Consider the following 22,116-nt stretch of genomic DNA (forward strand, 5'->3'; position numbering starts at 1 on the left):
GATGGGGCGCTTTGAGCTCTGGTGACGACAGCCCGTCCTAACCTGCTGCATTTCCCATTTCACCTCCCACCCTTGTAGACCGCGTCTTCTAGTTCACCTCGATGTTGCTCCGGCTGGGTTGGGCTGAGACCCACATACAAGCTCTACCTGGACCTGTAGCAGATACTGCTCCTTGCTTCTTCTACTCAAGACCGAAGATGTCACCAACAGGCCGTCTTGGGTGACATCAAAGGTCTCCCCGTCGTTCCCCTCGGTGATCTGGAAGGAAAAGGGTGGCCCGTTCTCCGGGGCGTCTCTGTCACTCAGCACCAGCTCCAGGACGCTTGTACCAACCAGGGCGCTCTCCTGAAATAGGGAGAAAAAGTCCAAATAAATGTTGAAGCACCTCAGCGCTGGGCAGGGAGCGGGGCTGAGCATGGCGCCGCAGCTCCCCTGGAAACCCTCCACTTATTAATTGCACCTCATCTGGATGGAGGGAGGCATCCTGAGCCCCAGACGAGGTAAGGGTCTCTCTGGGGTTTCCTTGCTTCGGCCCACTCTGCATGCTCTGAATCTCCCCCTGCTTTTCACACGGTCCAGAGCAGACATCGAGCTTCCCAACAAAATGGGTTGAAGGGCTTTGAATGCCAGGAGGCACCGCGGTGCCCCTCTCCTCTGTGCTGCGTAGCACGGACCACAGGCCGCGCCGCCGTCTTTCCTCAGCCCCGTGGCTAAAACAGTCACATCCCATTGTGGTGGACGGTCCAAGCACCGGAGACCTTGCTGCTCCCCTGGACACACCGTTGCAAGGGGAATTACCTGCAGTCCTTACAAATCTGCATCGCCTTTCGTCTGGATTGCGCTCTGCAGATGTCTCCCCACTTACCCACTACTTCCAGCCCCTGGGGCTTGTGCTGAGCTCAAGAGCCCTCTAACACGAGCCACCTTCTCCCTAAGTAGGCACTTGGGAGCTGATCGCATTGCCTCTCACCCCCCCTTTCATCTCCCAGCAGCTTTGAGCGCTTCCAAGACTCGAATGCGAGGCCTGGGACAAGGCTATGGAAGGGGAATTTGCAGGGGATGTGTCTGCGTGCTAAGAAACCACGGCTCTGTTGCTCCTTCCCGTCTACCCAGAAGCTCTGAGGGCTTGGCAAGGCTGGATGAATTTCCCCTCCTGGGAGCTATTCTTATCCAAGAGGTAGGGAGTACCATGGCAAGAAGCAGCCTTTTTACTCCACACACCGCCTTCCTGCCTCCCTGGGGATGCTAAGCTGCTTGAAAGGGGCAGGGAGGAAGGGGCGGCAGGTCTGGGCTGCGAAGCATGAGCAAATCGTTGTGGGCTCGGCATAGAAAGGCACTGTTGACTAGCCACCTCCATCCCGCCCTCTCTGTCGTGTGCAAAGCAGCATCCCTCTTTGCTACTAACTCGCCTGCCTGCCCTGCCTTCGTCCCCCGAGGGACTCTGCATGCTGGTGCCTGAGTGCTCGGCCACACTGTTGAGGACAAGCCTCGCCCACCTTATTCCCAATCCAGGTCTATCAATCCTAGAAGCGAGGAGGCGAGGATGCTTCAGTGGGTGCCCTTGACCAGGCTCCAGGCCTGGATTGCGGCTGCTCTCCAGTGTTGCAACTTGGACAGCACCACGGCGGCCTCATTGCTTCCTTTCCAAGGCTGGTGCTTGAGAAGCGTGGAGTTGGCGGCGTGGCAATGACAGAGCACGCTGCTGCCACGTGCAGATGTATCCCACGGGTCCCCATGCAATGACCAGAGCTAGAAGAGTGTCTCCCCGGAGCAGACCCCCACTCTTACCTGCACCACCGCACTGTAATTGAGCTGGAAGAACCGCGGGGGGTTGTCGTTCACGTCGCACACGTGGATGCGCACTGCCGCGTCGCCGAACAGCGCAGGCTGGCCGTTGTCCGTGGCTCGGAGCGTCAGGGAGTAGCTGGGAGTCTGCAAGGTTTATGGCATGCATCGGTCATGGGGGCATGGAGGGCCTGGGTTTGGGGCCCTGAAGCTACCTTCTCGGCGGGCGATGAGGCACGCACCGCGTAGTGACAGCCTCCCTTAGCCGGGGGCACAGCTTTTCTTTCTAAAACACACGGTCGGGGAAAGTCAGCTGTGTTAGCCCCGTGCTGTGGGTGAGCAAACGAGGTTGGAGCGAGGAGAACTGTCTTGCTGGAGGGGACAGAAAGAGCCTCAGTCTCCTGCTGGCCTAACCATTGCACCACCATGCCTTCCCTAAAGCCCAGCCCGTGGACTGTGGGTGTCCTGCCATGGGGGGAGAGCCAAAATATTCAGGTACGTGGCTGTCTCTGCCGTCTATAATGTTTCTACACCTCGGGGCAGTGCTTCCCAGTCTTCCCCTGGCTCTTCCACCATCACGGCCAGGCCACGCGCAGCCCTTCCCCGGGGGCCGTCACTCACCTCCTCCCGGTCCAGGCTCTTGGCGACGTGGATCTGCCCGCTCGTGGGGTGGACGGCGAAGTGTCCCAGGCGGTTCCCACCCACGATGGAATACGTGACCTGGTTGTTCAGTGCCCCATCCTTGTCCTCAGCTGGCACCTGGTCGGGGGGAATAGGAGATGGCCCCGGATCAGATGCATCTTTTCACCCAGGGCATATTCTCCCTAACTTTTTGGATGACGAGGTTCCTGCTAGGGCAGTGGAAAGGCAAAGAGCCTAGACGTCACATGCAGAAGAGGTAGAGGCAGAGACAACCCCACAGGGCTAGGTTCCCCTCACTCATACCCCTCCTTAAAATCCTCCTCTTTTGTGACACTCATGTGGATCGGGACAGCTTTGTGACAGCCACCTCTTGCACCAAGTTGAACCCAGGGTCTATAACCCCTTGTTAGTCCATGTGCAGAGCACTGATGCTGGAAGGAGGGTGCTGGGCATGCCCGCGGTACAAATAATCACCCAGCTGAGCGCCCAGGCAGTGCTCTCGTTGCAGCCACGAGCGGCTAAGCGGGTGTAATGTCTTACCGTGAGGATGACTTCCCCCACGGCCACGTCCTCGCAGACTTCAGCAGCGTAAGGCGCCTGGGTGAACTCCGGCGCGTGGTCGTTGACGTCGGTGACGTTAATCACCACCATGGTGACATCGCTAATGGAGGCCGAACCCTTCCTTGTGCCTTCAATGGACAGGTAGTACTCATGGCTCGCTTCAAAATCCAGGCTCTCATTGACATACAAGGTACCTGCATGGTGCACGGACGGCAAGGAGAGGAAGTATTTTGAACACAAGACCCACAGGAGAGTCACGGGTCTATGGAGCACGTATGACCAGCAGATAAACCCAGGTTGGCTAAAGCTATATCCAATCAGACCAGGCCCCCAAAAATCATGGCTTCACTCCATGTGTTATAATCAAGCACATCTGGGCAGAACGAACCCCATGTTGCTATCAAGAGCTTGAAGGAGTAACGTGGACTTGCAATGGGTGGAAATCTGGGATAAAACAACACACGAGTGTCCTGCTGAACTGCAGCACGACGGGTCCTGATGCAAATGGGAAAAGGAAGGAGATCAACAGGCAACAGCAGAGGCAAGGAAGAAAATGTGCTTGTAGACGTCTCATTGCTACAGGATCCCATGATTGCAAACTGGCCCCTTTGGCAAATGGTGCCCGCAGCGTTTGGGCCGCGGTGTGCTTTGGGGGAAGCGAGCAGTGGGAGATATCTCAGGGAGCTGGAGAGAAACACAGGTGCAAGATGTATGCGGTCATGTCCATGAAAGCAAGGCCATGGTTGAATATTGCCATGGGCGGAAACAGCGAGAAGGGGAGATTGTGACCAAACAGCCCCCAGAGCCCCCCCCGGGATGACTCTACATAGGGTGGGTGTTATGAACAGAGGCTCTGGAGACACGTCCATACTCTATTCTCTGTGCATCGGCTACAAGAGGCCCGATCCAAAGCCCTTTGGCACCAACAGGAATCTTTTCAGTGTCGTTGGATCAGGTCCCAGGTGAGCCTGGCGCCTGCATTTAGCGCAGGGAAGAATAAGACGTGTCTTCCCCCGACCCCTCGATCCTCACCTGCATTTGAGCAGAAAAAAATTGCAGAGGGTTGGGGATGAGTGATGTGGACTGAGGGCGTGGGAGCTGCTGACCTGGGACACGGAGAAGAACCCATTTAAAAAAACAGAGCGTGATTAGGAAAAAGCAGGAGAGCTAACTAAAGGGAGGGGAGATCAAAGGGGAGAGAGATTGGTGGGGATGAAAGAGGATAAGAGGAGGAAAGGGGAGGGGTGAGAGACATGGCGAGGTTCATGGATCATGGGAGTGGGTTAAAGAGGTGCAGTGCAAAGAAGCAGTAGTCCTCAGGAGATGGAGGAGAGGAGCAGCAAAGCAGGGGAAGGGCCCTGCATCGACCTGCCGTGAGGCGAGCCCGCTTACCTGTGCGTGGGTTGAGCAGGAACTTCCTGTGGTCGTTCCCATTCACGATCTCGTACGTGATCTCCGTGTCCTCCGTGCCATCCCGCGTCAGGGCCGAGAGGCTGAGGACCTCCGTGCCCACCGCTGCGTCCTCGGTCACCGTGGCCATGTACTCCGGGCTCAGGAAGACCGGCAGGTACTCATTCAGATCCACCACCGAGACGGTGACGGTGCTGAGGGTGGAGAGGGGACCGGGGGAGCCCCGGTCGGTGGCACGGACGGTCAGCTTGAAGGCCGAGAGCTGAGCGTCCTTGAGAGGCTTCTCCAGCCGGATGACCCCCGTGGTTTCCTCAATTGAAAAGTGCCCGTCGGCTGAATCGGAGAGAGAGTAGACCACCTCTGCATTGGGACCTGGAGGGGGAATGGGCAGGCTGGGTTACTCATGGGAGCAGTGCTGCTCCCTATTCTGCAATGACCAGGCACCGCTATCCAAAAGCACGTGCACCTGGAGGAAACCATGAGCCAGCTGGCTGTTTGATGCCCGGTTTATGCGCCCACCCATTCACCTATGGGTCCAACCCTTTGGGCCATCCATCCGACATTTCTCTGCTGACACTCTGGCGCTCTCTCCTTTTTCAAGTAATTTCTTCCCAACTTCCACCCCCATCCCAAAGCAGATCCATGCAGCTTGACGCATCTACGACTGTCAGTTCGGCCTCTCCTTCAGCTGTCGCATCCAAACTGGAACATGGAGACCCAGGTCTGGTGCTCACAAGACAAAATCTGAGCATCTTCACGCAGACCGTTCACAGTCCCGTTGCAACTTATAAGCCTCTTTCCTTCGTCGCCCCTTTTCCTGGCTCCCAGTTTTCATCCCCAGCAGGATCCATCCAGCTCTGAGTTGGGAACAAAGCTGCGCTCGCTTGCATGGCTGAACGTCCAAAGAGACCAGCTGAGAAGAGGCCTCTGGTCGTGGTGATGCTGATGGTCCCTCCCTAAGTTTCTTCCTCTACCGAGCTGCCCGCAGCGTCTTGCAGGTACCAAAGAAAGCTGAAAGCAGCTCACGGGCACAGAACGCGCCAGCCGCGAGGAGATCCATTCAGAAGACAACTTCACGCCCTCAATGTCCTTTGCTTCGTCCGTTTGCTGTGTTACATGAGTGCAGCCATCCACGGTACAACCCCCGCCCGGGCCGCCGGTTCACAGCAACTCACCTTCATCGAGATCCCTGGCCGAGACCACCGCGATCGGCGTCTTTGTCGTGGTGTTATCGAAGATGGCGACCGTGCAGTGGCTGGGGAAGAACCTGGGAGCGTTGTCATTTGCATCCTCAATGACGAGGGTTATATCTGCCTGGCAGGACCGGCCTCCCCCATCTGTTGCCTTGGCGACAAGGTGGTACGTGGGTTTCTGCTCCCGGTCGAGAGGTGCGGATGTGGTCAGCTCCCCTAGCGGAAACAATACCTGACGGTAACCGGCTGCAGTCCAAGGGCCAGAGGCCTGATGCGCTGTTGCAGCGCGCAAGCCGCGGGAGACAGCAGAGCTGGGTACAAAAACCACCTCTGGCATAGCCGATTCGTGCTGCTACTAGGTGCTCTGAGGCCCTTGGTAGCTTTTAGGTAGGACAGGGTAAGGTAAAATGCAACAGAAGGAAAATTTGCAAAGGATGTGCCTGCAGGATAAGAAATCCCAGCTCTGTTGCTCCATCCCTCCCTGATCTCAGAGGTGATGGCAAAGTGCATGCCGTAACCCTCCTGGGAGCTAGAAATCATCATCTCCCTTTCAAAGATGGGGCGATGGAAGGCAACGAGTCGACTAGTCACCCAAGAAGACCTTTTCTTAGACTAGAAGCCAGGTCTCTTGACTTATCCCTGCGCTATAACACCTTCCTCCCTTACGTGGGGCCACGAATGGTATCACACGCACAATGTCATTGCCAAGTAATCTGAAAGGTCATTACTCCAGACAAGATACGCTGCGTGAAGCATGCGGGAGGCTCCCCCACGCCTTACCCCGGCTCCTCGGGAGAGCTGAACTTCTCAGCCTTTTTCTTTGCCCACCGGGAGATAAGGGGCAAGCATTTCTTGGCAGCCTCCCCCGCATGCTGATCTCCGCACCAAGCACCCGGGGAAGATGAGAGTGTTTTGTTCGCTACAAACAGCCACGCAGCTGGCGCACATCTTACCTGTCCGGGGGTCCAGCCGGAAGTCCTCAGCCCCAGGGCCGTGGAGGCTGTACGTTATCTGTGCGTTGCTGCCAACGTCGGGGTCTGTGGCTGATACCTTCAGGATCAAAAGCCCTGGGAGCGCATCTTCAGAGACCTTCCCAGTGTAGAGCATCTGGGGAAGACAGATTGGATCAGTGTTGGATGTGATTGGCGCCATCCTTTGCTAATCTTGCACGAGCTCATGCATAGATATTGGGTGTTTAACTAACGAGGGAGACAGGCGGGAAAGACGGGGCCCAAAGCAGCCAGGGACAGCCAGCAAACCTGGCATCTGGGGTTATCACTCCAAAGCCGTAGGAGACGACTCTATCCGAGGCCCCTTTCTGTCATCAGCATCTCTCCTGCCCCCTTCCCCGCTCAGCACATGCGGGCAGCCGCCTCACCTGACTGCACTCGGGGCTGTTGTCATTGATATCGAGGACAAAAATCTCCACTTCGGCGCTGGCCTGGAACTTCCCATCAGAGGCCATGACCTGGAGGAGATACTTCTCGGTATCTTCTCTGTCCAGAGGCTTCTTGGAAACAATTTTCCACTCTCCCTCAATCTGGTCCACACTGAATTGCCCCAACACGTCTCCTTCTGGGAGGGCATAGAAAGCAGAGGGAAGAAAGATAGGGTCTTTTCAGTCGCGAAGCCTAGAAAGGGTAGGACGGGCGATGGAAAGCTTTTTGCTCTCAGGCTATTTCTGGAGCCGTTGTAAGGAGAAAAGCAGAATTATTGGCTGTGTCTCTGGCCACTGGCTCCTCCTCGCTGTACGTGAACCCTCGGGGCGTTTTCTTTAGGTGTCAGTCATGTCGCGCTTAAATACGACACGATGGACTCGGAGGAAAAACAAATCCTATTAGTGGAAGAGTCCGAGAGCTTTGATATACCCCCTAGAGATGCAAGGAAGTCAGCATGAAAACACATACTATCTCCTGCATCCTAAAGGGGGAATACCTCTCCTCTCTCATGCACATATGCACACTCCCAGGTGAACGTAACTGTAAAGGGAGCTCGCTGCTACGCTGCCCTGACATGCAAACGCCGATGGGTCCTTATATCAGGAAAAGGCTGGGGCGTTGAATGCCCCGATGCAGCAGAGTGCTATCACTGCTCTTCCAGTCTGGCCTCAACGGTCCACAGGGGAATGAAAGGCGTGGGCAGCCTCGACCCCTCCACGCTCCTGCTTAGGTGCATGCATCGAAGGTCCTGGTGACCTCTCACGGCTGCTATGATCCAGAAGGATGCATGGTTGCTTGCTGCTATCCCTGGAGATGCTCCTTCCTTTAACAAAGAGCTGGATCTGGGCCACCCAGGATAAGCGGAAGTAGAGGCTGTATTAGGATAGGTATGGGGGGATGGAGAGCTGGTAAATGGGGGAAATGGATCTAACCCTGAGGGTGCCCCATCAAATAACAGTTTAAGTGATTTTTTGCTCCTCCATGTACCCTAAAAGATAAGCACTGCCTGAAATGAGGCTCCCTGATCATCTCCTGAATTGCTTCTACAATTTGTAGCCCCGGACACCCCACATTTATTATTCTGAATGTAAACCCTATGTACGGATCAGTGCTACCCAAAACAGAAAGGGCGCATCGTCCAAATATCAAAGGGCATTTTTCAAGGGCGTGAGGTGCTTTGAATCCAGTGCATCAAAGCGCCAGAAATATTGAGGCAACAAGTGAACTAAAACACTCAGCCAGATCAGTTAAAAATAACCAGCTGTGCCAAAGAGTGACTGAAAACGCTCAAGTTGTCTCTCCATATCTAGAGGTTATAATAATAGATAACAGGCTAAAGCACGAGCTGGCTAAATGCTCTGGCCCTGGAGCTTCCTTGTCTGAGTTAGAACAGACATTTTAATTTTAACTATTTAGTTTTGGTCTCAGAAAGACCTTTTGAGGTCAAAACACATACTAAAGACAAGCTGTTACCTGCGGAAATAAAGTACCGACCCTTTCATTTTAATACTCTTCTCATTTTTTTTTTCGAGGTTAGTTTTGGTTGGTCTGGCTCAGATGCTGGATATACAGTTGCCACCATATGATTTCTTGATATTTAAAGAAACTGCTCAGATTGGAGCCATCCTCTCAGTCAATGCACCAAGCAAGTAACCATATAACTGGGTGAGCAAGTGCTACTCTAGATACAGAAGGATTGACTCTTAAATCTGCCAAGAATGGCTTTATAGTGAATGCACTCAGTATCAAGAAACCGGCACATCCTACATGCCTAGGTGTATTATAAATACACACTCAGTACAAGTAGGTGCATACATGTCCATGCAATGGGTAGCCTGTCTTCCCTGGGCAATGCAGGACTCAAGAAATGAAGCGCCAGCTGCAGGCCCTGAGAGACACAACGAAGTAGGATGCACTCCCTGAGCACTGCACTATCCTCATTTGAAAGCACTTACACAGACAAATCACCTCTGCTTTGGTGCTACTTAAGTGATCCAGACTTTTGATGGGACACTAAATGAACGGAGATAAAGATGTTTTTGGGGGATGAAGGGAATTGTCAGTGCAATAAGTGAATGTCAGGCATCTAGCTCTGTCCTCAGTTCATAGGGAGTTGTAGATTCCCAGTGTTTAGCTAACCGGGGGCTTTCACCATGAACTGTGCTTACTCCGAACGACCTCCTTGGTACTATTTAGGCTGAATAAGGGTAGCTGAATCTGGCTCTACATTAGTACTCTAATTTTGCTCGACAATCCAAGATCTAAAGCAATTTGCAACTCACCGGTGATGTAACACGTGACTCGTCTGTTTGGCTCCGAGATATCGGCATCCAGGGTGCTGAGCGTGGCCACGACCTGCCCAGGCTCGGCGTTCTCGATGACCGACCCTTTGTAGAGTTCAGAGGCGAACTGTGGAGCGTTATCGTTCTCGTCGGTGACGGTGACCTCCACCAAGGTTTGGGAAGACAACTGGACTTTCCTACCATGATCGGTGGCTACCACGTGAAAACGGTAGGTCTCTTGGGCTTCACAGTCCAGCTCTTTCAGCGTTGTGATCCACCCGCTCTCTCCATCAATGGTGAAGAGTCCCCTGAGATGATGCCCTGATTCTGCCTCCAGGCTGTAGGTCACTTGTCCATCGCTCCCGGTGTCCTGGTCATTAGCGGTAACTTGAATTACGGTGGTTCCCGACGGCATGTTCTCCAAGACAAAAGCTTTATAGGGGTCTGCCTCAAAGACAGGCTTGTTGTCATTGATGTCTTGGACTTGGATGTTCACCGAAACCAAGGAGACTAGATCTGTCTCTTGGTGGGAGCAGTGAGCCAGGACGTCAACCTGGTACCACTTGGTGGTCTCGTGATCCACGGGCTTACGGACTTTCAGAACCCCTGTTTTCTTGTCTAATGAAAAGACCTCATCCTTATTGCTTTCAGCCGTGGTTCCCTTCACCAGGCTGTAGATGATGGGTTCCTCTGCAAAAGCTTTAACTGACCCTATTTCTGCCCCCTCCGGAAGGTCTTCTGATGCTGAAAATGTATACAGGGGTTCAGAAAATCTCGGCAAGGAGACTTCTCTTGGGACAACCTGGAGATTCACCGGGACAAGAGAGTTCCAGTGGGGGGGTCTGCTGTCTTCAGCTTTGACCTTGAAGTTAAGCGCTCTATTTTCTAGCCCAACAAGGCTCTCCTTGACCTTAACGACCCCTGTGGCAGCATTGATCTCAACCAGGTCCTCTGCTATGTCTTCCACTGAATCAACAGAGTAGGTAACATCTGCATTTACACCCTCGTCTGCATCATACGCCAGGACCTGAATGACCGGGGAGCCTTTGCTTACGTTGGACTGGATGGACAAGGTGTATTCAGAGGCTTTAAACTGAGGGGGATTGTCATTCTCATCTGTAAGGATTATCCTGACGGTGCAGAAAGCCACCTTCCCGCCCCCGTCCTTTGCCATGATTTTAATTGCAATGATCCTCTCTGTGGAATTTTCCCGGTCCAGTTTTTGCAACGTGGCAATGCGGCCTTTGTCGTCAATGGCGAACTTCTCACTGGCAAGCTTGTTTATGATGGTATAATCGATGGTGCCGTAGGGGCCATCATCTGGGTCAACGGCCAGTAACTCAATCACCTTCGTTCCGACCTCCGCGTTCTCGGCCAACTCTGCTTCGTACACCTGGTGCTGAAAAGCCGGGCTGTATCGATTTGCATTCGTGGTGTTGATATACACCGGCACAGTGGTCTTGAACACCCCGTCCGAAGCAGATATCCTGAGGTTGTATGATGAGTCCAGGTCCTTTTTGCAGCGGTTGAACATGGAAATGATTCCGGAAGTGGTGTTGATGGTGAAATGCCTGTTTTCATTACCCGAGAGTATGAAGTACTCCAGTCTCGTAGTGTCTCCGCTGTCAGGGTCCAGGGCCTGGACTTTTACCACGATATGACCACAGGTGGCCATTTCGCTGACCTTGGCTTTGTACTGGAGTTGGCTGAACTTGGGGGGGTTGTCATTGATGTCTACCACGTCAACAATCACCAGGGCTTCGTTGCTCAGCGGGGGCATCCCATGATCGGTTGCTTTAACTTTCACGCGGAACTGATGGTTCATTTCATAATCCAGCGGCTGGGCGGTTGTTATTTGTCCCGTGTTGGCATCGATGTTAAAGGACTTGATAGCGTTTGAGCCATCGTCCAAGATCTGATAGGAGATAACTTTATTTCTTCCCGAATCTTTATCAGAAGCAGAAACCTGGACAACAGGGGTCTGAGCCGGCAAGCTTTCAGAGACAGATGCAATGTAGACCATCTGAGAAAACACAGGCAGGTTGTCATTCATATCCTCCACCTCCACCTCGATGGCAGCTTCGGAAAAGGAGCCCTGCGCTGTGTCTGTGGCTCTCACAGTAAATGTATGCTTGGTCTTCGTTTCATAATCCAGCTGTCCTATGACAGTAAGGACACCCGTTTTGAAGTCAGCGTTGAACAGTTTAAGGGCGTCTTCTTCTATGATGTTGTAGATGAGACGCAAGCCTTCGGGACTGCGCGCTTGTATGTGGAGAATGGACGAGTACAGGGGGATGTTTTCCGGTACCTTGACTCTATAGTAAAGGCTTTGGAAGAGAGGGTTGGATTTGTTCCTCACGGTGACTATAACCTCCTCTTGGTCATGCAGGGAGGGTTCACCACTGTCTTTGGCAATAACTCTAAGGGTATATTTATTCAAAGCTTGATAATCGAGGGGTTTCTGGAGTGAGATGTCTCCTAGGTAGGGGTCTATCCAGAAGTACTTGTAGTTCTCAGCGAAGGAGTAAGTAATGGCTCCGTTGTCTCCTATGTCCTTGTCAGTGGCAGACACCTGGAAAAGGACATCGCCTGGTTCAGCGCCATCCTGGACTGACGTATAATACGGCGCATTCTCAAACTGGGGTGGATTATCATTCACGTCCTCTATGTAAACCTTGACTTTCACCTGAGATACGCGAGGTGGTTTTCTGCTGTCCTTTACTTCCACTGCAACTTCGTGCATGTCTTGAGTCTCACGGTCAAATCCCACCCCGTTGGTCTGCAGCACTCCCGAAGCCTGGATCATTTTGAACTTCTCCTTGCCGTTTAAGAGGGAGAAGAAGAGCGGCTCGTTCAGCTGATGCCCCTGGACTCCAAGAACCACCAGAGTCTTTTGATCAGTTGAATTCTCTGCCACCGTTGCTGTATACAAATCCAGATCAAATTTTAAGCCAGACACTTGTGTTTCTGTTAAATTTATCTTAACAAGAGCAGTACTCTGATACAAGCCATCGCTAGCTCTAACTGTGAGCTCCCGATAGCTTCCTAGGCTGGTAGCGTTGAGCACAGAGAGAAGACCAGTGAAGGGGTGGATGCTGAAGGCGTTGTCAGGGTTGCCTTCCACGAGGCTGTAGGTCACCTCTGAATCGGGATCTTGGGCTTGCACTACAAGGAGCTCCATGCCTGGATGGGCAGGTAACAAGACAGATAGCTCATAAGTGCCTTTTGGAAAAACAGGAGGAGAATCGTTCACGTCTTTTACGTAGATTGTGACCTTGGCAGGCTTGGATGCGTACAAAATGGGATTGCCACTGTCGTGGACATAGACGGTGAAATGGAAAACTGGGATGAGTTCATAATTGATCTCGGCATGGGTGGTGAGGGTCCCCATGGTCGGATCTATCGTGAAATATTTCCAGGCCTCTGGCTCCAAAATTTCATAGACCAGCAAGGCATTGGAGTCTTGGTCAGCGTCTGCTGCGTGTGTCACCAGCGGGGCGTTGCTTTCATCCATAACCATGCTCGGCACGGGAGCGTTTTCGAGGATCCAGCCAACGAAGGAAGGCTTCACAAAGGCCGGCGCGTTGTCGTTCTCATCTATGACATAGATCAACACGGTAGCGTCCGTAAATGCCCCTGCCATGTTGGTGCCCCGCACTTTTAACTGGTAGAACGAGACCTGCTCATAATCTAAGCTTTTCTGCACGGAAACCAGGCCCGACTGGTAGTTCACCAAGAACACGCCATCCCTGTTCCCTTCTTTGATTTCGTAGCTGACCGGTGACAAACTGGTAGCTGAAACCAGGATGAGAGGAGAGCCAACTGCAGTAGCCTCACTGATCTCTGCAACGTACTCCGCCTCTGAGAATTTGGGAGGGGTGCTGTCGGAGGGTCGGATGCGAATGTGCACCATGGCAGAATCCCGAAGCTGGGGAAACCCTTGATCTTCTGCCTTGACGATGAGAGCGAACCGCTCTTGCTTGGAGCGGTCCAGTTTCTGAGCGACTGCAATAATTCCAGAGCGTGGACCAATGCTGAAGAAACCTTCGCTGTTACCTGTAGCAAAAGGGATAGAAAAATGAAGAGGGTGGAAATACTCTTTAGCTGGATTTTCTATCTGGTGACATTCCTGGCATTAGATCCGGTGATGCGCGTTGGCCCTTTTCTGTTCCCTTCATTGGGAAATAGTAATCTGTACTAGTCTAGAGGCCGGGCCTAGCTCTCCAAAGCACTTGTTCTCTTGTAAATGTTTAGCAAACTCGTGCATAGACTAGGGGGATGATGAGGAAAAAGAAACTCTTAAAGAAATTAATTTGGGTGAATGCGGTGCTGGTGGAATGTGCTTGGTGTATATTGACCAGGTACGGGATGGGTGATATCAGGTCCAGCTGGCCCCATCCCACTCATAATCACGATTAGTGCTGTAATACCTAAGAGCCTCCGTCATGACTAGGTGCTGCACGAATCCAGAACAAAAAAAGGGTCCCTGTCCCCTTCGGGAGCCAGCACGGCACACCCAAGAGGGCAGTTGTGGGGGCTGTGGGCACCCAACCCACTTAGCCGCCGAGTGAGATCATTTGCTCACAGCCCACGAGGTGCCAAGCTGCAAGCCAGAGGTCACTCCAGATGTTTCCGCATTTCACTCGCTAACATCTGTGGTTCAGCTAGCAATCCCCTACCGGTGACTCGCTTTTCTCCGAGACACTCCAGGACATGCCAAAATGAGCTCTGAGCTGAAACCTAATATAGGTAACGAGCAATTAGCAGTTCCTAACTGTGGACCCAGTTACCGCTTCTGCTTCCAGTGCAGGTCTGGGGCCGAGCTATCTGATGGGAAAGGCACAGTGTGCTACGACTCTTTCTCTTTCAAGGTAGCCAGAAACCTGGAGCTCCGTCAGGGCTCCTGTCTGCGTGCAGGCAGGCTGCCTTTCAATTAGAGAGATTAATTATGCCCTGGAAGAACATTCATATAGCAATTAGGCATTGGTGGCTGGAAGACATGAAGGGATAGGGAACAACGAGAGTTTGTATTTAGCCGAAGGCAGAGCCAGGGGTCTGACATGGAAGAAGAAATGCACTTCTAATTCTTAGCCAGCTTCTTCCTTCAGCTCATGCAAGAGGTGGTTTTCGAAGCGCTCTCTAAAGAGCTCTCCGTCCCTGGCCACTAGCATGAGGACACCATTACGTCCCAGGAAGCAGGCATGTTCATGGCCTCAAACAGCCTCGTCTCGTGCCTCACCTGCCTGAAGGGAGTAGTGGATTTCAGCATTCGCGCCTTGGTCCTGGTCCAGAGCTCTGACTTGTATCACCTCGGTGCCTACAGTGGCCGCATCCAAGGCCTCGGCCTCGTAGTGGATGCTGGCGAACTGGGGCGGGTGGATGTTGCAGTTTTCCACGTGGATGATGACCCTGGCGAAGTTCCTCTTGATGGGGACTTCCTGGTCCCGCACCTGGAGGGCACAGAGGGGGTTAACAGCGTTGTCAGGGGTCCTCTGCAAAGTGCTCGTTGCACATGCAACAACATACACCATGTGCCGTTCCCGGGGACCACATCCGTGACCAAAACTTAGGCCTTTGCCACTGATGGAGAAGGACTCATCCTCACAGCTGGTAGCAGGAGTAGGCTTTTAACCTCTACCTGGACCAGGCGTAACGTGGGAACAAGCTAAAAAGTCTGTTTCTTCCTCTCTTTTCAGAAAATGCCCCTTGCTAACACTGATTCAGCTTCTCAAGTCCCCCCTGCCCCATTCCAGATCCATGGGTTGCCCAACGCCGTGGTGGTAACCTACCATGACTGTAAAGATGTGCTGCGTGATGGACTGGGACCCAAACCCCTCCATGGTCAGGATAGCCCCGCTGCTCGGATCGAGCTGGAAAAACCTTGTGCTTCGGGGATCTGTGCTGCTGTGGAGGGTGTAGATCAACCCCTTCCCGTGGTCCTCATCTGTCGCGCTGACCCGAAGGATTTCCATGCCAGGAGGGGCGTCCTCCGGGATCCTCACTTCATAGGGGCTCTCCAGGAACTGGGGCCGGTGCTGGTTGATGTCTATGATGTGGATGAAAGCCTGTGGAGGAGGCAGCCCATTACACTGTTGGGTCTGGGGGAGCTGCCTAAGTGCTAATGAAAGGCCTGACAAGAAGCTGCAAGCACAGACTGAGCAATGGGCACCGTTTGTTTGCCTGGCACATTTAGCGGCGCAGCGGACATGCCTCTGTGATTGCTGTAGAGGCTGGCAGCCAGTTTGCACCTTGCACCACGCAGGCCGTTGGGGAAGATGCCACAGAGGGTCTCCCAGTCTAACGTAACAAGCCACTTTGAATCCAAAATTGCCCACGGAGAAATGTCCTCCATACCACCCCGAAAGCATCCAGCTGGTACCTCCAAGATACCAGCTGCTATCTCCAGGCCAGTGGGAAGTGGGCAGCGTGAGAAAGGTGGGCTTGCGTGTGAACTGGGAACTTCTTGGAAACATGACTGCACAGGCAAGCTGTCATGGGAAAGGACTTCCTTCCCACACTGCACAGCAAAGCCCTGGAAACCCCCAATGCTCGTCCCGCTGGGGAGACTGGCCAGTTCCCCACTTCGTTTCCCCCTGCTCCCATCCGCTGCCTCTTAACCCCACTGCAGGAAGCTGCAGCAGTTTGCTGCTTTTCACCATGCCGAGCCTCCCCTGGGGCTTTGCATCGGCAAGTTTGCTGACATCCAGCACTGGCCACCGGTGCCAAAATAAACCGATGACGAAGCTCAAGGAGGCAGGGAAAGGCACCCCTGCCAAGACAGGGCCGGTTGTTTATTCGGAGCGATAAATCGAGAGTTTAAGATAGCAGTTGGCTACCGTTGCCTTTTAGTGACCTGGCAGCTGAGTCCTTGTTAGCCTGCCCCTGCAAACCGCCCCGATCCATTTCCCGCGGTGTGTGCTCATACAACGACACAAAACTTCCTGTCCTCCCACAGCTCAACTCACTCGTGGTATGAGGCGGGGCCCTTCCTGCTGGCGCGGCCACGTACCTGGGTTCGGATGACGCTCGACCCATCGGCGACTTCGATGGTAAGGTTATAGCTTGCCTTCTTCTTAGCATCGAGGGGTCTTGCAATGACCACGCTGCCTGTGCTCTTCTCAATGTCGAAATCCAGGTCATCGTCACCACCTGCGATAGGGGAGGAGAGGCGTAAAAAGGCGGTGGGGCAGGCCAGCGGAGGGGGATGCTGCACAGAGATGCATGTGAATGAAAGGCTCAGCAAGGATCGTTGTAGGACGAACCGGGGCTTCTGGCTGGGGCTGTCAGAGATTGGAGGCATCTAGTCAGGGCCCTGTAGGCCACACGAGTTGCTAGATGGAGAATCGGCAAGACCTGGGCTTGCCATGCTGGGCTGTGCCTTGCATGTGGGGATGCTGTTGGCTGGGCAGCAGACGTAGGTGAGAAGAGCGGCAGGCAGGCATTGGGGTAGGCTGAGCTGCTGATAAGGACCCGCTTCTAGAAATACTGCGGGGGAGAGAAGCTGCTGGCTTAATTTTGGGTGAGGAAGTGTCTCCTGCAGCCATAACTAAGTTCCTGTCTTGGGACCGGCCTGATCAGTTGTGTCCTAACCCCTCTGTATCCACTGCAGGGCTCGCCCTGGGGGAGGCAGAGCTGCTAAGGATCTACTTACACAGGAAACTACAGTGGCCAGAGACTTCCAGGCTTAGACACCTGGCTATTTTGATGCCTCTTTTCATCTCCTGTGCTCCTTAGAAGAGGAGGGAAGTGGTCCAGAGGAAGGTGCTCTAGGATATATGCTATAGTCAGAGCCTTGGATGGATGCCTGAAGGCTTTGAAACCCTTAAGAGCCTTCCAGGACTCTACCATGGGAGACCTGGCCTGGACCACAGCTCCCAGTTCACTCACAGCCACAGAGACTGGCTGCAGTGTGGTGGATCGATAGCGGCGCGGGCTGTCAATCCAGTTAGGCCTCGCTGGCCCATAGGCAGGCACCCCATTATGGGAAACGAGAAGGATGGACGGCAGGGCCAAGCAATGCTCGACACAGAGCGACACACAGCAAAGGATGTGAGGGGGAACGCGGAAGGAGGGATGGACGAGGACAAGTGCAAAGTCCTGCACTGAGGAGGGAGCGATGCCCTGCACCGGGACAGGCTGGGGTGACGGGCTGGGCAGCAGCTCTGCAGAAAAGGACCTGGGGGTTATAATGGACAAGAAGCTGAACAGGAGCCAGGAGCGTGCCCTAGTTGTGAGAAGGCTACCGGCATCCTGGGCTGCACTGGGAGGAGCACGGCCAACAGATCGAGGGCAGTGATTCTTCCCCTCCATTCAGCACTGGGGAGGCCACATCTGGAGTCCTGGGTCCAGCTGTGGGCCCCCCACTGCAGAGAGGATGTGGACAAGTTCAAGAGAGCCCAGCAGAGAGCAATGAAAATGGTTGGGGGCTGGGAGACAGGACTGGTGAGGAGAGGCTGAGGGACCCGGGCTGATTTAGTCTGGAGAAGAGAAGACCGAGGAGGGATTTATAGCAGCCTTTAACTCTCTGCAGGGTGGGTCCAAAGAGGATGGAGCTGGGCTGCTCTCAGTGGGGGCAGATGACAGACCAAGGAGCAATGGGCACAAGCTGCAGCAAGGGAAGTTGAGGTTGGATATTAGGAAAAAACTTCCCCACCAGGAGGGTGGTGAAGCTCTGGAGCAGGTTACCCAGAGAGGTGGTGCAGTCTCCATCCTTGGAGGTTGTTAAGACCCCGCTAGACAAAGCCCTGGCTGGGATGATGCTGGGGCTGGTCCTGCTTGGAGCAGGGGGTTGCACTAGATGTGACTCCTGAAGTCCCTCCCAACCCTCATGTCCTATAATTCTATCATTTGAAACCAGGGAGGGAAGATTGAGTTTATACAAACTATTCATGCGTATTAAACATGATTATTAGGACATTGCCTTATTCGTGTGAGCTCTGCAGATACCAGGGGACACAGGCCTCACAAGCGAGGGGGCAGGGACAGCTCCAGTGCTGGGCAGAGCTGTTTTCAAGCTCAAGGTCGCCCTGATAGAGAGCTGGCAATGCCTTTTGCTGTCACAGCAGGGAGCCTGCAAGCTTCTCCGAATGGCAGTGAACAACTGCAGAGGCAGATGGTGCTGCTAGTGTGAGCAACGGCTTTTGCTTTCCTCCCAGATGGCTGCGTGGCACAAGCGAGCTGCAGGCCGAAGGAGCGCAGTGGAGAGAGCCACTCCTCGCACTACTGCTCGCCGGTCCGTTCACAGCCGCCCCCTCCCGCGTGCCTCACGCTCCGTCAGCTCGCTGTTCGTGCCTCCCGTGCAAAATGCCATCAGGAACCGTCGACTGCTATTTCTTGTGAGCTGAACTCCTCCACCCGCTGGGAGCCAGGATTCCCAGACATTGAAGTGAGCTTCATTTGTTGCTGATCTACCTGGGCAGCGCTCCTGGCCTGTGGGAAAACCTCGACTGGCTGTTGACTCGCGCTGCCCCATAGAAACGCGCGGTGGGCACAGGCGGAGAGGGAGAAGCTGAGGCAAGATGGAGAGACTTGTGGAGTCCTCTCCCTTAGCAAAAGAGAGAAATCCTCCCACCTCCCTTCACGTGGGCCAGCTCCAGCTGGGCAGGTGGAGAAGATATCCCTCACTCCAGCTGAAAGCGTGGCCCCCCTCCCCTCCTTGCCATCCCCATCAAGTGACGTGGTCCCTCTTCCTGCCAGGTCCTGCCCTCCAGGGACCTTTGCCACTGGACAGGCTTGGTCTCCATCTGTTCCCCGAGACCCTCTCAAATCTGCCTCGCGTCTCCGCCGCCCGTTGCAGCTTCCCTAGCTGGGTTCAACCAGATGCTCCAAACCCCTGGATTTCAGAAGCATTCGGTTTCGGGCTCGGTTTGATGCTGAAAACTGCATTAAAAGTCAGAGCGTTAGCAACGTCTGTCCTAAATGCAAGGCCTGACAGGCAGCCAGGCTGGACCCCCATTTTGCCTTGAGCTACTGTGAGGGAAGAGAAATGCTGGGATTACATTTTGAGGTAAATAGTACCCAAAGGCACCAAAATCCAAGTGAGCAATAATAGCCCAGGATAAACACCAAGCAGGTATAGCCAGTTCTGCAGTGGGTGCGTCTACACATTCATTAATGCACCTTAGATACTGCTCAGCTACTTCCTTAATCAAGTACTAACTAATGCGCAATACCTAAAGTTACTGCGCATTAGCACCAGTGCACGGTTAATTAGTGACATTTGCTGCGCATTAGCCTAACAACACGGTGTAGCAGGCTATTAGCACAGTTTGCGCGGTGACACTCTACTGCACCGTGTTATTAGACCAACGTGCAATGTGTACACACGCCCAGTGTCAGCTTTCTTGAGTCTGTTTTTATCCTTAGCCAAATGCATGGACAGGAGAAGCATTTACCTACATGCTTCAGGGCAATCCATGCACCTGGATCAGCCTTCGGGAGTAAAAGCTTTCTAGGCAGAGCCGGACCGGCACTTCAGAAGGAAGCCCCGGGGTTGTGGTGGTCAAACAAGGAATCCCCGGTTCTCAGCCCACCTCTCTGCTCAGCGAGACCCACAGATGCCCCCTGCCATGAATTTGTCCCAGAATCCTAAAACACCCTCAGGGGAGGAGTGTCACGTGAGACGAGTCCCCTACCATATTCCACGAGAGGCAGGCGAAAGCACCTAAACCAGGCTGCCAGGAGGGCAAGTCAAAAGGGGAAGGAAGCAATGGAGACTGAAAGGACCTGTTTGACCGAGAGCTCCCGAGCAGATTCGCAAAGAGCATTTGTCCCAGGCCCAGGGCCACAAGTGCCACACATCCGGGCCTGTCACACTGCAGCGCATGTCTTCGTGAGAAGGGGACCCGCAAAGCGGGGGGGTGACTGTACTTGGCACCAGTTTTTGCAGGGGCGTAGCTGTGTTTACCGCTCGGTCTGGCTGAATGGCACTCATTGCCTGCACAGAGGCCACGTCTAAAGCAAACAGCTCTGTTAGCTCAGGCATGCGGGTGCTGAATACTGAGGGGATTAGGGAAACAGCCCTGCCAGCTCGTCCCTGCCACGGCGCTTGCTCTGCATGCGTGCCTCACCTGTGATGGCAAACCAGGTGGGTCGGGGGCCACCCTCCACGCTGATCACGCCCACCATGTGGTTCACGGGGTCCGTCTCCATCACGGCAAAGTTAAAATGGGGCTCGTCAAAAGCGAGCGGCTCGGACGAAGGGCCGGGGCTGGGGGCCCAGCTGATGTGGAGCCGCACGATGGAGGAGAGCGGGGGGCTGCCGCCGTCCGTTGCCTTGACCTAGCGACGAAGAGGCACCGGGGTTTCAGAGGCCTGCTGTGCTGCCAGGGGCCTCAGGCCGCTGTGTGAAAGCCCCTTGCTCTTTCATTTTGCGTGCCAGGTCTGGGGGCACCCGAGGAACCCACGGTGCAAGCCTGGTCGCCAAAGGCTGCCTTTTATTGCCTTTCCCAGCCAAGGCCTCACACCAGATTCCCCTTGCTTGGGAAGCTGACTTCTAAATCAGGTCCTCTGGGGAGACCACCCCCACCCGGGGCAGTGAGGGACCCACACCAAAGACCTGTGAAACCCTGAAGGCTTTGGAAGCCAGCCCAAACACTGTGGCATGGGCCCCTGTGTGTGCAAGGAGCCACTGGAGTGCTAACGTGCTCCCAGACTTTCTCTCTGTTTTTTCTTTTCCCATCGCCTCCCGGTTTTCCCTCCACGCTCCATTCCCCCAGTTCTTTCCCTCTGTCTCTCTCAGGCTTCCTCCTTCCAGCCTCTGTATCTCCCTCTCCTCTATCTCCTCTCACCCCTGCCCTCTCCCTCTGGGCCCTTCTCACCGTGAGGATGTTGTACTCCAAGGGGGTGAAAGCCTTTCTGGAGAGCACGATGCCTGTGGCAGGGTCGATGATGAATATCCCCTCCTCGTCATCCTCGATGCTGTAGGTGACCTGGCTGTTCTGCCCCTCGTCTCGGTCGGAGGCGATCAGCCGGCAGACGGGCAATGGCACCTCAGAGGCGGCTCTCTCCTGGAGATGAGCAATGAACATCTTCTGGGGGAAGGTGGGGGCGTTGTCGTTGGCATCCAGGACCTGAATCACGACTTTGCTGGTAGACTTCAGAGGGGGGTCCCCATTGTCTGAAACCATGACCTGCAGGCAGACCAGGGGACCAAAGCAACGGGGTGAACCGTCCTGCTCCAGACAACCTTAGCAACTGATCCTCACCTAATATATAACCTGTCTATGTGCACATGACCAGGTCACCTTTGCGTGGCTACAGCTTGCAGAAGTTATCTAGCACTCTTCTCAGGACTAGGCCTGAGGCTCTTTGCAGCCCTTTATAAGGGCCCTGGGGGTATTTGTACACGCCACATTTTTTGCCCTTTCTTGTGTAGCAACAGCATGACTGCACGAGTGGGTTTTCTGGATGCTTTAAGAGTCTTTCTGGAGCATTAAAGTAAAACTTCTTGGACGTAGTTTAGTTTGGCTCAAAAACCAAGTGCCTGCAAACGCTGATGTGATAAACAGGCTTACATTTTATAAACCTATTTAATTTAATGAGGATTAGCCCCGTGATGTGTACAGATGCCCCTGCTTTTCAGAGTGAAGGTCCGAGTTCAAAATCCACCAGCCATCCAGGCTGCGGGTTGTTATAGACAGAAATTTAAGAGCATGGTTCCATCCTAGGTAAGTTAGGATTAACCTAGGTTCAGCATCATCATTAATGATGTGGACATTGGAGTCAGGAGCGGACTGGCCAAGTTCGCCGATGACACCAAACTTTGGGGCAAAGCATCCACACCAGAGGACAGGCGGGTGATCC

General features: G+C 53.9%; 1 protein-coding gene across 2 annotated transcripts in view; it reads right to left on the reverse strand.

Annotated features, from left to right (window-relative positions):
- FAT2 (FAT atypical cadherin 2) overlaps positions 1-22,116 on the reverse strand; it is a 67,797-nt gene that overhangs the window by 13,331 nt on the left and 32,350 nt on the right. For both annotated transcript variants that reach the window (XM_019535252.1, XM_019535251.1), the window contains exons 5-18: positions 21,132-21,443; positions 20,382-20,592; positions 16,322-16,461; positions 15,102-15,377; positions 14,552-14,762; positions 9,313-13,368; positions 6,970-7,166; positions 6,545-6,698; positions 5,574-5,807; positions 4,381-4,770; positions 2,968-3,182; positions 2,407-2,544; positions 1,789-1,932; positions 148-345 (exon numbers count right to left, since the gene is read on the reverse strand). In XM_019535252.1, the coding sequence (XP_019390797.1) occupies positions 148-345; positions 1,789-1,932; positions 2,407-2,544; positions 2,968-3,182; positions 4,381-4,770; positions 5,574-5,807; positions 6,545-6,698; positions 6,970-7,166; positions 9,313-13,368; positions 14,552-14,762; positions 15,102-15,377; positions 16,322-16,461; positions 20,382-20,592; positions 21,132-21,443 (6,876 nt within the window). The remainder of the gene's footprint in view (positions 1-147; positions 346-1,788; positions 1,933-2,406; positions 2,545-2,967; positions 3,183-4,380; positions 4,771-5,573; positions 5,808-6,544; positions 6,699-6,969; positions 7,167-9,312; positions 13,369-14,551; positions 14,763-15,101; positions 15,378-16,321; positions 16,462-20,381; positions 20,593-21,131; positions 21,444-22,116) is intronic.

The sequence above is a fragment of the Crocodylus porosus genome, unplaced genomic scaffold (genome assembly GCF_001723895.1).
Source record: "Crocodylus porosus isolate Cpor-Errol unplaced genomic scaffold, CroPor_comp1, whole genome shotgun sequence".
NCBI classification, from domain to species: Eukaryota; Metazoa; Chordata; order Crocodylia; family Crocodylidae; genus Crocodylus; species Crocodylus porosus.